Genomic DNA, 15,442 nt, shown 5'->3' with positions numbered 1-15,442 from the left:
TGAGCAGTGCAGGGGAATGGGGTTTGTGGTCAGTCCATAATGCTATGTCTGCTGCTTCTTCATCTTTACTCTCTTCCCCCACTCCATTGTGGGGTCACCCCTATGTCATGCTGTCCTTCCCAAACTGATCCAATACGTGTCCTTCCCACGGGCTTCAGTTACTGTCAAGCACTGCTCCCACACGGCTCCGTCCCACGGGGTCCATCCATCCATCCATCCCACAGGCACAAACTGCTCCAGCACGGGTCCCCCACGGGTGGGGGCAGCTCTCCCCAGACCCCCTGCTACGGTGTGGGCTCCTCTCCACGGGCTATAGCTCTGCCCCCCGGCCTGCTCTTGTGGGGGCTCTCCATGGGCTGCAGCCTCCTCCAGGCCACATCCACCTGCTCCACCGGGGACTCCTCCACCCATGGGGGGGCTGCAGCGTGGAGATCTGCTCCATGGGGGACCCATGGGCTGCAGGGGGACAGCCTGCTCCACCAGGGGCCTCTCCCTGCACAGCCCGCAGGGGAACTGCTGCTGCCTGCCTGCAGCATCTCCTGCTGCACTCACCTGGGGGGTGCAAGGATGTTGCTCTATTTTCTCACCCCTCTCTCCCAGCTGCTGTTGCACAGCAGTTTATTCCCTTCCTTCAGTCTGGTCTCCCAGAGGCACAAACTGAATCGCTCTCTGGCTCAGCTCTGGCCAGCAGCAGGTCCCTTTGGAGCCATCTGGAGCTGGCTCTGCTCCCAGAGGCTACCCCTCAAGCCTTCCTGCCACCAAAACCTTGCTGCATAAACCCAATAGAACTTTAAGGCCAATGGCATGTTCTTCACCAGTGGGCACAGGCATCAGTTTGGGATGGGGAAAGGAGAAGTCTCCTTTAATATATATATATTTTTTAATTTAAAAAAATATCTGCATAAATTATGCAGGAGTTTTTTATCTTTGAAGAGATCTGTGACAATAAAGTGATGAGCTAGCTTAGCAACCCAGAGCATCTTTCTGGGACAGGCTGGTCAGTACATATGGTTCTGTTCACATTGATGAACCATTAGATGTTTCTGTGTATGACTGGGTTGGAGGTGAACGTGTGCTCTGTAAACACTTACACATGGTCCAAGAAAGCCTTTTGTAATGATGCCGGAGTGTAAGTTACATTCAAAGGGTCACAGAAAGTCTTTATCCTTTGAGCAGGTTTTCTGGTCAAATCTTCAGTAGGTCTTGCTGGATACACTCAGTGGTTTTCTAGCCAGTCTATCTGCAGTCAGCAGGAATATTACTTATACCAGTGATCAAGATAATGGTCATCCTTTTCTAATGTCTTGTGTGCCTACAAAGACAATAGCAAAAGAGTTTCATCCTGGTTTGAGTGTTGCAGAAAGATGCACTCAGATGAAAAAGAAACTAATCTCCTACAGAATGTGAAATGTGTCTGTGTGAAACCTCGAGGTTTTTTTATCCTTTCAAAACCAAACTGCAGCAGACTGAGTCTTTTTTATTTGCTTATTCCCAAGTGTATTTTTTCCCCATGGCTTTTCTGCTTGAACATAATGTCTAGAAAATTATATTTTTCCAAACTACTTGGCTTTGAATGAAGTTGTTAATATTTTTTCTGGTAGATATTCCTCTACTCCCATCTATCACGTCTTTGAGTCTTGGTGAAAATGAAGAAAAAAGTGGACCTTTTGTTGTGCACTGGCTAAACAATAAAGAACTCCATTTTACCTTATCCATGGAAGTATTTTTGCAGCAACTTAAAAAGAGTTTTGAACATCATTCTCCTGAGACAAACACAGAGGAATCTAATCAGATGGACGGCAGATCAGAAGAAGGTAAAAGTCTTATCACAGACAAACGGCTTTCATTTCACAAAGTAATGTGTTCTTTCATCTCAAGTGAGAGGCAATTTAGAATGTAAGGAAGCAAGCAGATTGCAGTATTATTTCTGTGAATTTCCTTCCCTTTGAGTGGAAGTACCTAAGTGGCTCTTAAAAAATGTGTATCTACAAATTGTGTTTGTTTTTTTCCAGATATTTAGAGTAACTGACGCTGAAAACTAGAAGTGTGTTGTTTTGACATGCTTAGGGAAGCTGATACAATTGTAGAGCTAAGCTTTCTTGTTTTCAGTGTTAAGCTATACCTAACTTAAACAGCTTTATATTTACATTAATTGAATACATATTGTTAGACATGGTTGGGAAATGACTGCTTTTGTTCCGCGCATGCATACAAAAACATACATTAAATGGGGAAAATCTCACTTCAGTGTCTGTTAAAATTATGGAAAAGATTATGCTAGAACTTGGTGAAAAACACCTAAAGGACAACACAGTCATTGGTCAGAGCCCACATGGGTTTACTAGCAGAAGGTCATGTCTAACAAACTTAATTTCCTTTTATGACAAGATCACCCAGCTAGTTGACCAAAGAAAGACAGTCAGTGTAATCTTCCTGGATTTCAGTAAAGCTTTCGATGCTATCTCTTACAGTATCCTTCAGGACAAAGTGACCAGAATACAGTTAGATACAAGCATAATATAATGAGCAACAGTCTGATGGGGCAGGCCCTGAGGATTCTTGTAAATGGGGTTACATCAGGCTGATGACCTGTCACAGTGGGTTTCCCCAGGGCTCCACTTTAGGACCAATCCTCTTCAGTGTTTTCATAATGATTTGGATGAAGAACCTGAAGGTTATCTGAGCAAGTTTGCAGACGATACCAAGTTGTGTGGAGCTGTTGACTCTGTTGAGGGTGGTGAGGCCTTGCAGAGAGATCTGGTCTAATTAGGGAGCTGGGTCAACAATGTGAACAACACCATAAACCATATTCAACAATATGAACAACACCAACAATATGAAGTTTAAGAAGAGCAAGTGCCAGATTCTGCACCTGGGAAGGGGCAGCCCTAGTTAAACATATAGACTGGGGGATGAGATGCTGGAGAGCACCCTCACAGAAAGGGGTCTGGGGGTTCAAGCTGAACATGAGCCAGCAATGTGCCTTGGTGGCCAGGAGGGCCAACCATATCCTGGGGTACATCGAGCACAGCACTGCTAGCTGGTTGGTGAAGGAAAGGAATTGTCCCGCTTTGCTCTGCACTGATGCAGCCTCACTTGGAGCACTGTGTGCAGTTTTGGGCACCACGGTATAAGAAAGGTATAAAAGTGTCCAAAGGAAGGCAACAAAGATGGTAAATGGTCTAGAGGGAAAGATGTATGAGGATAATCTGAAGTCACTTGGCATGTTCAGCCTAGAGAAGCGGAGACTGAGGGGAGGCCTCATCGCAGTCTACAACTTCCTCACAAGGGGGGACAGGCACTGATCTCTTCTCTCTGGTCACCAACAGTAGGTGCCAAGGGAATGGCTTGAAACTGCAACAGGGGAGGTTCAGACTGGATCTCAGGAAAGGGTCTTCACTGAGAGGGTGGTTGTACACTGAAACAGGCTCCCCAGGAAAGTAGTCAGAGCACTGAGCTTGCTGGAGTTTAAGAAGCATTTAGAAGCATTTAGACAACATTCTCAAACACAGTCTGATTTTTTTGGGGTGGTCCTTTGGGGACCCAGGAGTTAGACTTGATGATCCCCGTGGATTCCTTTCAACTAGGATATTCTGTGATTCTATGGAAAAGTATAAATATTCCAAATTCAAGTGCAGACTAAGCTATTCCAGTTTATTCACGGTCTACTAAAGGTCCCAGCCAATATGGGTTCATGAGGGGTAGGTCCTGCCTAACAAATTTCATTTCTTTTTATGATAAGATCACGCATCTAGTCGATCAAGGGAAACCAAGTGATGTGATCTTTTTGGACTTCAGCAAAGCTTTTGACACGCTTTTGCGTAGGGTCCTACTGGACAAAATGTCCAGCGTACAACTTAACAAAAACATCATTCGATGGGTGAGCAATTGGCTGACAGGCAGGGCTCAAAGGGTTGTGGTAAATGGGGCCACATCTGGCTGGTGGATGGTCACTAGTGGGGTCCCTCAAGGCTCCATTTTAGGGCCAGTGCTCTTCAATGACGTTATAAATGATTTGGATATAGGACTAGAAGGTGTTTTGAGCAAATTTGCTGATGGCACCAAACTTGGAGGAGTTGTGGACTCTGCTGAGGGTGGAAAGGCCTTGCTTCAATGTGCTTGAATGAGGGATTTAGGAAAAGGTTGAAATGTGCTTCTATGCCTGAATGACCTTGCTTGTTAAACTTTAGCTTTTAAATACATTTTTTTTTTGTTCTAGAAGTTGATGAAAATGGAGATGAACAAAAAGGAAACCAAGAGAAGAAGGAATTGAGTGATGAGAAAACTACTTCAGCATCAAACCTTGTCCCTTTATCTTCTGCTATTGTTGATCATGAAATTGAAATTCTGCTTTCTGAATGGAGTAAAAATGCTGATATGCTATTCAGTATACATCCTATGGATGGTTCATTGCTGGTATGGCACGTGGACTGGCTAGATGAATACCAGCCTGGCATGTTTCGACAGGTGCAGGTACTTTGCATTTTCTGGAATATGCACTTTAATGTAAAGAAAAATGTATGTTGAGAAAAGAACTTAAATACTTGCTCTTAAAATTTTAAAATTCTTTCTTAAAATACCTTATTTTTTAAACTTCCAGGTGTCATTTGTCTCACGGATTCCTGTTGCATTCCCAACGGGTGATGCAAACTCTCTTTGCAGAAGTATAGTGATGTATGCATGTACCAAAAATGTTGACTTGGCTATTCAACAAGGCAAACAAAAGCCTCCTGGCCTTACACGATCATCATCTATGCTTATCTCTTCTGGACACAGCAAATCAACCAACAGTTTAAAACTAAGTATATTCACACCCAATGTTATGATGATCTCCAAACATGCAGATGGATCTTTGAACCAATGGCTAGTGAGTTTTGCTGAAGAATCTGCTTTTTCAACTGTACTCAGTATTTCACATAAATCCAGATATTGTGGTCACCGTTTTCATCTTAATGACTTGGCTTGCCATTCAGTATTACCACTGCTGCTTACAACCTCACATCATAATGCTCTAAGTTCACCAGATGTTGAGAATGCAAAACAAGCAAATGATTCGTTAAAGTCTCAGGAGTCACCATTAAGACTTCAGAGTAGAGGCAATGCCAGCATAACATCCCAGGATCCCAATGCAGTTTACAGTGAACTTATTCTTTGGAGAGTTGATCCTGTTGGGCCATTGTCCTTTTCTGGTGGAGTATCTGAACTTGCTCGGATCAATTCCCTCCATGTTTCAGCTTTTTCTAATGTTGCATGGCTGCCCACTCTTATACCCAGTTATTGCCTCGGTGAGTTCAGTTTCCTGATTTATTAAGTATTCTAGAATAAAAGTAATATAGGCTAATAATGCTATTAAGTAGCATTGTAGATGTAGATATATGTATATATGAATAGATTGAAAAAGGAATGTTAAGCATGGATCCCTTATTTCACATATTTCAAAGCTGGTTATATTTTGTACTTGTGTATTCTTGTTTAAAGAATTGGTGGGGAGTGGGGGTATGCCACCTTTTGTATTTGATATTTTAGGAGCTAATGAAGTCAAGCTGTTAGATGCTAATGTGTACTTTTGATTATAGAATGTCGTGAACACTTAAAAGCAGAGGTAGATTTTGCTCTAGTTTGCAAACCAAATTCTGATTTCCTTTTGTATTCTTTGGTGTGGTTGCTAAGCAACACTTTGTAGTTCTTGCCTGTGAACAGAAATTAACAAGACAGAATATTTCTCATTCTGTATTTCTTTCATAAACTTCAAATTTCTTCTCATATAAGGGAGCTGGTTTGTGTTTAAATTTGAGTACTTTGTGCATTTGTATTTTTCAGGTGCATACTGTAATTCTCCAAGTGCCTGCTTTGTGGCTAGTGATGGACAGCATTTAAGATTATATCAAGCTGTAATAGATGCTAAAAAACTTCTGTGTGAGCTTTCCAATCCAGAAATTTCTGTAAGTGAGAGCTGTCTCAAGTTTTTTAAGGTTGGAACTTCATTCAGTAATAATAGTTACACTTACTAGAAACTAAGCTTGTTGTCAAGAATTTTGCAAATTATGATAGTTCAATTCTTTTTGTAAAAACATACGATAAAGCTTTTTAGTATTGTAGGCGTACTGCAGTTGAGACATTGTTTTGGTTTAGTTAGTCAGTGGTAAACTGCTGTATGTGAGGCTTTCCAGGTGATGGTTTTGCAAGTTCTTGCCATTGTTTAATCATCAAAAATAAAGTGGCTCTTCAAAAAATAACTAATGCTATTAGTATTCCTGGTAACTTAGAGCCGAAGTACTTTTAATTCTTTTGTTTAACATTTGCTTAGATGTTGTATCTACTCAGCAGTGTGTGTTGCAGAAATGGACAAAAGAAGCATCTCGTTTGTTTTTAACAGAAATATGTTGGTGAAGTTTTTAACATCATAAGTCAGCAATCTACTGCTCGTCCAGGATGCATCATTGAACTGGATGCCATCACAGAGCTTGTAAGGCTTTTATCTGTATCCATTTTATACCATAATTACCTTGCTTAAAAAGTATTAACAGTAAAGGCTACACCTCTAGCTGTCTTTCAAGTAAAATTAAGCGTTTAAATATTGATTCTGACATACACTTGCTTTTAGTTTCATAGTATCTGTAAATGAATAAAACATGAATAATGAAGGTGTATCTTATTGAAAAATCTTTTTTGTTGTGTGCAACTTAGCAATCAGCTCAAAAGCCTGCATGTTAGAGAGAAACCTTAAGCAGTGCTGTCTGATGTTCACTACTTGTGTGTATCTTTTACTTTCTTAGCATGGCAGAAAAACACAGTTGTTCCATGTTTTTCAAGAAGACTTCATTTTAAACAACCAGGAGAAGGAGATACCTGAAAAGAAAAACAATTTAGCAGACTCTGGTAAAGAATTCTTTTCATTTCATAAAATGTTGAAGACAAATATCGTCCGTGCATTCCACATAACTTGTATAGGTTTTTGCATCTTTCTTTTAAGGACTTTGTATGCTGAAGAAGAAATTCTAGTCTAACGAAAGTCATGGGTGTTTCACTTCCCTGGAGGGTAGTACTCAACCAAATCTTAGACAAGATAGCTTTGTTAAACATTTTGTGGCTGATGCAGTTCTTGCAGGAGGAGAAAGTGTTTGAAAAGTAGAGCCTGTATGATGGGTACGATACAGCATACCCTACAGCAAACTTATCTGCATCCATTCTTGAAGGTTCTTTACATACTGCTTCTATGATAAATGACATGCCAAATAAGCAACCCACACAAAAAAAGACAAAGTACAATGCTGTGAATGGTGCAAACCATCGCACAGCTATGGTTTTAGAGGTTATCATTCTATGGGTCTTAAGGTAGCTCTGAATTGCCTTGAAATAAAAATATCAGTTTTTGTTGATGAAGTTGGTCAGTAGTTTTGACATATAAGCAACTTGGTGTTGTTTTGTTCGGTTCCAATGTAATGATTTGGAAAAAAAGGGTCAAAATAAAATTACAGCCTGTGATACCAAGTCATCTGCAGTGGTAATGGAAATGCTGAATAAAAGGAAAGAAAATTAAGGAACAGTATCAAAATGCTGTGTAATAACTCGATGCATTAAACTATTTTTTGGTAGAAGATGAGAGACATACCAAAAAAAAAAAGATCTGAACTGTATATACAGTGCTTGCTTCTGAATTAGCTGTTTTTGCTCAAGAAGGACATGTGGAGTAATGGAGATAATCAGTCCTAACTCTCAGTAGTGGTCAAAATATACAAGTGGGATTTTGGAAATAAAGAACAAAATAGAGGAAAAAGAAATAAGTGTTGTGCTAAAGCATAAATTTGTTGTGCGTTTGCATGGAAGCTCTTCAGTCTTGGGTGTACATTCTGGAAGTCTATATGGGCTTCTGCCATGAAAGAAATTTAGCTAAATGTGCTCTTTAATACTGTGAATTAGAAGTGTGCCATTGACCTATGTTCTCATTTCAAACTATCTAATACTTAAAAGCACATCAGTTTTAAGCCTGTGCTCTTTCCTTTTTAGCTAAGCATGTAACTATTTAGCTCATATTATTTTTTTAAAAAAGAACATTACCATGAGCAGCCCTGTGTGAGACCCGCAGGGCAAATGTAGTTTTTAGTAGATCTTGTTTTTTGTAGATGCATACCTAAAAATGCAATTGTAAAGAGAGGTTGGAGGAATCCTGGAGAAAAGATTATACATGGTTGTATCACTAAATTAACCATTCTTGCTTGGACCTAATAAGATTACTTCAGTGCTAAGGAGGGAGAATGTCTGGGTGCACCCTCCAGAAATGGGCTGCTATTGATAACAATTCATGCCTTCTTTTCGTAATGGGTAGAAGTACAGCAAATAATTTTAGGAAGAATCCTTTTTCCTCTTGCGTGTTCTAGACTATATAATCAATCTTGGCTGGATTGTGATGGATGAACTATTAATTAGACCAAGCTGTGACTTTTCCAATTGTTGACGTGTAATTGCTTCTGTAGATGTAATGTGTGTAGTTTTTGTACATTAAATGTAACAGCTGTACTGGGTCAGGCCAAATCTCTGTCTAGTTCACTGTTTGAACTCTTAGAGTGGCCAGCAACAGATACCTTTAAGAAAGTGTTAAGAGAGCAACCCATTAAAGATAAGTAGGTAGAGCTGAGTGCACATTCTGGTACTTAGCTTTAAATATATGACAAATATTTTAACCTCTCTAAAAGAGCATAGTGACTGTTATTACTATCCGTGCCTATAATAATTGCAGGGGCTATTGTTTTTGATGAAGTACTGATAAAACTAGCATAATTAGGTTGAATATAGTCAGACTACTGTATTTGAGTATCAGCTGGCAGTAGTTTATTAAGATTACTTGCTAGCTGGCACATTTAGTTCTACTTGCAGTTGAATAATGCCTGAAGTATTTCTGTTCTGATTTTCATCAGGAAACCAGCAGAATGGATTCTCTGAAAAATTCTACTTAATAGTAATGGAATATACTCAAAACCGTTCATTACTACATATGTGGCACTTACACTTGAAATCAATTCCTGTCTCAGTAGGTAAGCCAATTTCTGTGTAGGTTAGATTTTAAAAAATAAATAAATAAAACAAAACAAAAATACCACACTCTTGTGAATCAATCAGGTATTCACTGTATTTTAAATGGCATTTCAGCTTTTTGTAAACAATCTATAATTCTTTTAGAATCTTTCATCACAACCCATTCTTTCTTGATCACTTCTTAATTTTCAGAATGCTGAAGCTTTTGAATTCATCCTGAGCCCTAAATTGTTAGTTTTGTGTATTCAAAGGGCAAATGTATTTTTTTTTTTGTTTTAACGGAGCCTAACAGCTCAGATGCTTTGCTTCTTAGAAATTTGTGGTCTACAGTTTTTGAGCTTATAGATAAATTATATTGGGCTATATGCTGAAGCACCTAAACATCAGAGAGTATGATTACAGTTCTGAAAAAAATCTGAAGTTCTGGAATCTTTGGTTCTTTCAGACTACAAACCTACCATGAAAATTATAAAACGAAGTACACAAAGATTATAAGGAAACAGAAATCCAACATTCATCACATACTAGACAAACCTGTTACAATGCACGTTTCTGTCGTTTAAACCAAATGGTTATTTATCTCATAGTTGCTTTCACAGGAAGAATTTTCAGTTACTTTAAATAGTATTGCAGTTACTAAACTGTTGAGATAACAAAAGATACAAATTTTCTAATCTACTTATATGGTGAGGCCACTACTGGGAAAGTTCTTTTTTTAAACCAATGTATGTTTCAAATTCATACTTACACTGTTGGGTTTTATTATTTTTTAAAAAAGTAATGAAGTATTCATGTGACATAATCTTTGACATCATACATTTTAAGTGAATTTTGACAAAACTTTTCTGAAAAAAATACTTTCCCTCAATTTATGAGGTAAGACATGGAAGTCTGCATTTAATTTCCTCTTGCAGCAGATACTCTGCCTCATGAAACGTTAATTTCCATGGAAGCCCACATACCTACCTCTTTCTTTTGCAGTTTTGCTGCTTCTGGTTATAGTTTGATTGTTTTAAGAGTAAGAGTTTCCTGTGTAAGAAGCTCTAAGCACTTCTAGATTTATGGAGTGTTTAATTTGAGGTGTGCTACAATTTCTCTTTACATCTGAATTTGGGAACACTTTTCATTGAAAGGAAAGTACAATTCTTAACATTTTATCTATCTTTTTGGAACTTATAATGAGTGACACTGGTACTAGACTCTAGTTAAAAGAAATTACTGATTTTTTTTTTAACTAACAGTGCATACATTTTTAGGTGAAAAGGTAGCCTCAGATACACCTGAAGTAACAAAACAAACAGAAGAACTGCATTCTTCACCAGATCCAGAGAAGGTCCAGTCACCTTTCAATCAAAAGTATCAAGCCTGTAGAGCAAACCTTCAGAGCACCAGCTGGCTTACTCTCTCTTCGAAAATGGTATATAGTCAAGAGTTGAATTTGCCAGAAGGAGTGGAGATAATAAGTGTTAAGCCCTCAGCAGGTTTGTGATTTTTTTTTTTTTTTAATTTCTTATTATTTTCAGAATAAAGTGTGGAATCAGTGCATTTCTGACTTTGGCTTAAAATAGAAGTGAATATTTTGGTATTTGTTGTTTGAATTAAAATACCTGTAGATAGATCTAAATTGTTTGCTAAAACCTGCTCCCCTGACTTTTTAATCTGGATCTTGAAACTAATACCAAAATAAAGGTTTTTTTTTTGTTTTTTTTTTATGAAAGACATAATGTTTATTTAAACCCAGGTTCTGAAAATAAAAGGAATTGTAGAAAAACAAATAGTTTTAAAATCATTAATTTTTGGTGGGATGTACACTTAAATTTAAGGTTTCTATCAGAAGCCTCTCAAAAATATCTTGAAAAGATTTTTAGATTTCTAAAAGAGAAGTGTTTGTGTGTGAGATGATAGAAGTATATCAGACAATGTATTTCCCATACAATGCAAAACTGGCACCTAGTGATATTAAATTCTGATTTAAATCATGCAGTGTAACTCCTTCCTAGAGAATGAAATGGAGACTAATAGTAAAATAATTTCACAGGATTTTTTTAATCTTGTAAAGCTCTGGGAACAACCCTTTTTATGAGGAAGTCCTAATATTTTTGTCTGTTTTAGAATAATAAAATGATAATGGGACAAAAAGGTCTTTACTTTTGGCTTACTTTTTATTATTTGCACTAATAAAAAATACTTAATTTTTAGGACATCTGAGTTCATCTTCCATATATCCTGTTTGTCGTGCACCTTATCTGCTGGCTACTTCATGCTCAGATGGAAAAGTTCGATTCTGGAGATGCAGGGTGACCACTGATTCATCAGCTTCATCCATGACAGAATCTAATGTACAGAGTGATGCTACGTATATTTGGGAAGAATGGCCATTATTGATTGAAGATGGACTTCTTAGTAGTAGTGCTATTACTGTTCCAGGAAGGCCAACTGAAGTTAGTTGTGCACACACAAACCGATTAGCTGTAGCATACAAGCAGGTATCACCTAAAAATAGTCACCTTCATCACGACTTTATAATGCATGTTAGCATTTTTGAATGTGAATCTACAGGGGGTTCTTCCTGGGTTCTAGAGCAGACTCTTCATTTAGATGAGATAGGCACAATGTTAGACCCTGCTATTAGTATTGATAGTAATTTAGTGGCATATAACAGACAAGAGGTTTCTTTCTCTCATGGTGGGAATGTGATGCCCAGCACTAAGCACTTGGTACACTTAGATTGGATGTCTAGGGAGGATGGTTCACATATTTTGACAGTAGGAATTGGATCAAAACTTTTTTTATTTGGCCAGCTGTCTGGGAAAATGCAAGAACAAAATGGTAAGGAGAGTATAGCAATCTCCCATAGTGGCAGTACTACTACAAAGGCCACAGCTCTTTCTAGGTTTGTTCTACTGCGTTCTGTTGACTTGGTTTCCTCTGTAGAGGGGTCACCTCCTTTTCCAGTCTCCTTGTCATGGGTACGTGATGGTATTCTTGTAGTTGGAATGGATTGTGAAATGCATGTCTATTCTCAGTGGCAGCCTCCTGCCAAGCGGGAGCTAATTAGTACAGATTCCTACAGTGGAAGTATGCCGTGTATAACTAGCTCAATGAAACAAAGCCAGTCAGCTGGCTCAGTTCTGCCTCCACCAAAGCGAACTTTGACCAGATCTATGACCAGCCTTGCACAAAAACTTAGTGGGAAAAGATCTGCCTTTGATCTCTCTGCTGAAATGGAAGACTCTGGTCTTTTTGAAGCAGCTCATACATTATCTCCCACTTTACCTCAGTACCATCCACATCAACTGTTAGAACTCATGGATCTTGGTAAAGTACGTAGAGCAAAAGCCATACTGTCCCATCTGGTGAAGTGCATTGCTGGAGAAGTTGTTGCTATAAATGAATCTGAACCTAATCACGATAGAAGACTCAGATCTCTGACCATCAGTGCTAGTGGAAGTACCGCACGAGACCCCAAAACATTCAGCAAAACTGAGACTACAGACTATATTGAAATAGACTCTGTTCCACCATTGCCCTTGTATGCTCTGCTTGCTGCAGATGATGATTCATCTCATTCTTGTTCAGAGAAGTCAAATCATCAAAATAGCCAACGTAAAAAAGATATGCCCAATGACAATTATGAAGATCTCTTTCAAAATTCTGTTACAAGCACAGATGAACTTGTAACTTTTGATACAGATGACGACAGTGCAAAACCAAAAGTCATTGATCTTTCTCAATACAGCCCAACTTATTTTGGACCAGAGCATGCTCAAGTTCTTTCTCGTCACTTGCTTCATTCAAGTTTGCCAGGTCTGACTAGGATGGAGCAAATGTCATTGATGGCCTTGGCAGATACAATTGCTACCACCAGTACTGACATTGGAGAAAGCAGAGACAGAAATCAGGGTAAGCTATCTATTCCAAATTCTACATATTATTGTTTCGTAACCCTTTTTGTAACTTTTCTCTGTCACTTTGGAGTATTACTATTAAAGCTTGTCATACTATAGTGTCTGATTTACTGTGCCATCGCAATGTTTACTGTTTAACTCCCGTTTCTGACTTCATAAAATGAAATTTGGTATTGCTTGCTGTTAATGGCAGTGATACTTCATCAGTCTGCCTACGTTAGCTTTTTCTGATCCACTTTTGAAGAGACAACATTGTTAACAGCCAATGTTTGCTCCATTTTGTAGAGAAATGGAGAAACAGTTTTAGTTTTTTTTTTAATTTGGTAGAAACACTTTTGCCATTTCTTGCACTCAGTTGAACAAGTAACTTCACAACTTTTTATATTGAGATTCTTTTTTTATATTGAAACTTTTTTTTTGAGATTTTCCTCATGTATTAAGGGACGTGTTATGGATTATGCTAATAATATATTTATGAATTTAAGGCATCAATAGTTGTAGAACTAAGGTATTTCTTCTGTTAAGAGATCCAATGACTATTTTTAACAGTTTGTCTGAAGTGCATACCAAAACATTTAATTGTAGGTGGAGAAACTCTTGATGAGTGTGGTTTAAAATTTTTATTGGCTGTTCGGCTTCACACGTTTCTGACAACTTCACTTCCTCCTGTACATCGAGCTCAACTGCTTCACCAAGGTAACTGACGTGTTTACTTAGAGGGGGTGAATGTTACTAAATGAAGTAGCTGTACACATGATTCTATGTTATTGACATGTCTGTCCAGAATCAAGGTAATTTTGTTTTTCTTAAATGAACAACACCACTATTGTTCAATCCAAATGCATGCCAGACCGGAAGATGTCTGCTTTACTCTAGACGCAGGTGTTAGAACTGAAGTGTTTTTCTCTAACTATTACAATTTTGTAGTTTTAATTTTCTTCTATTTCCCCAAGAGAACAGGCTCTTCTGTACTTCTAGTACCATGTCATTCCAATAACCTTCTGCAGAAATGAAGTAGAAAATAGAGAGTACTTACTGTCTCAGGTGTTTTTTGTTTTTTTTTTTTTGGAAAAAAAAATCGATTAAATCACTGAAGCTTTTTCATATACCTAGTGTAATTATCCAATGAACTATTTCAAATAAAGCTTTCTTTGGTGTAGTTTTGACTAGTTCCAACCAGTTATTACAAAATCATGTTTCATTAGGACTTATCCAAATTTGAAGGGGTGATTTTGATTATTTCTTCACCCTCTTATTAGTCTTCATAACAGATAATTACATTTTCAATGTCGTGGCTTGTTATTCTTCCACTGTATATGAGATTGGACCTTACTAGGACTGCCACAGTACATTACTGCTGAGTTAGGTCTCTCCTAGTACCCTTTTAGCTGAGATGCATTGCTTCTACTGAGCTCAGAAATTCATGAGAAGTGCCTGTAGAGGTGCAGTTGTTTCTGTGCAAAGCAGCCACCTGTGGTCATTCCTGGTGTTGCAGTAATCCATAACTAGCTTTTATGCTCATTAGTAATTGCTGTCTTCCTTATGTAATGGCTTTTGTCTTTCAGAGTTCTTTTGTACCTCTGTTCTCAAACCTATTTTCTGCTGCTGTAATCTTCACTTTCTTTCAATCCAAATCAAAATAATGAAAACTTTGAAAAGTTTAATCAATATGTTGCACTTCCTGTCATGGCTAATCTTAAAGCCACCCATTATCATTTGAGCTTCAGTCAATAACTGTTCTTTGCAAACTATCTAAGCAGTTTACAAGTTAAAAAATCGCTTTCATCCGTATAAACTTTTAAGAATATTTACATACTAAATATTAAAGAATTTCTGCTGTTTCATTTTTAATGCACTTAGCAGTCTAAAATGAACAATTTAGCCTTTTTACCTCCTCTTAACCCTTACCTCCTTGAATGTATATTATTGATTATTTATTACTGATTTTTTTTTTTAATGGTTGATTATCTAGGCTTATCTACTAGTCATTTTGCCTGGGCATTTCATTCAGTAGCAGAAGAAGAACTACTGAGCATGCTCCCTGCAATGCAGAAAGGAGATCCAACATGGTCAGAACTCAGAGCTATGGGTATAGGATGGTGGGTTCGAAATATCCATAGCCTACGGAAATGCATAGAAAAGGTAAACAGAGTCTTCTGAAACAAAATTGCAAAACTTCTTTTCAAATATCTGCTCTCTGGTACTTTCTGTTTATATAGTTTGAAATTTTGATTATGTTCAGGATTACAGAATGCTTCATGCTGTACTAGTTATGAATATGGTTTATTGTATGAATGTGCAATTCTGTATTTAATGTGTTTCTTTGTTAATTTAGGTCTCAAATTCAGTGTGAAGTACATTTTTAGCTTTTAAAATCTACATTTTGAAGGTGTAGCATACAGTGCTTATGGTGGATGCTCAATATACATGTTGAGCTAGTTTTTTGTATAGCAAGGGCCTCTCCTAGGTAAGGAAACAACTTATGGGGAAAGATTCTCAGT

At 37.9% G+C, this 15,442-nt stretch overlaps 1 protein-coding gene across 7 annotated transcripts in view; it reads left to right on the top strand.

Moving 5' to 3' along the window:
• DMXL1 (Dmx like 1) overlaps positions 1-15,442 on the top strand; it is a 91,519-nt gene that overhangs the window by 31,276 nt on the left and 44,801 nt on the right. For 4 of the 7 annotated variants that reach the window (XM_038170070.2, XM_072031715.1, XM_038170069.2 and 1 more), the window contains exons 10-20: positions 1,602-1,814; positions 4,220-4,473; positions 4,601-5,285; positions 5,821-5,942; positions 6,377-6,466; positions 6,777-6,879; positions 8,916-9,032; positions 10,275-10,514; positions 11,233-12,936; positions 13,527-13,637; positions 14,914-15,083. In XM_038170070.2, the coding sequence (XP_038025998.1) occupies positions 1,602-1,814; positions 4,220-4,473; positions 4,601-5,285; positions 5,821-5,942; positions 6,377-6,466; positions 6,777-6,879; positions 8,916-9,032; positions 10,275-10,514; positions 11,233-12,936; positions 13,527-13,637; positions 14,914-15,083 (3,809 nt within the window). The remainder of the gene's footprint in view (positions 1-1,601; positions 1,815-4,219; positions 4,474-4,600; positions 5,286-5,820; positions 5,943-6,376; positions 6,467-6,776; positions 6,880-8,915; positions 9,033-10,274; positions 10,515-11,232; positions 12,937-13,526; positions 13,638-14,913; positions 15,084-15,442) is intronic. The other 3 variants (XM_038170072.2, XM_038170071.2, XM_072031714.1) reach the window with 2 other exon arrangements.

This window comes from Anas platyrhynchos, chromosome Z (genome assembly GCF_047663525.1).
Source record: "Anas platyrhynchos isolate ZD024472 breed Pekin duck chromosome Z, IASCAAS_PekinDuck_T2T, whole genome shotgun sequence".
NCBI classification, from domain to species: domain Eukaryota; kingdom Metazoa; phylum Chordata; class Aves; order Anseriformes; family Anatidae; genus Anas; species Anas platyrhynchos.
The sequence above is the reverse complement of the archived record's forward strand: the minus strand, read 5'-3'. Positions and strand labels throughout refer to the sequence as shown.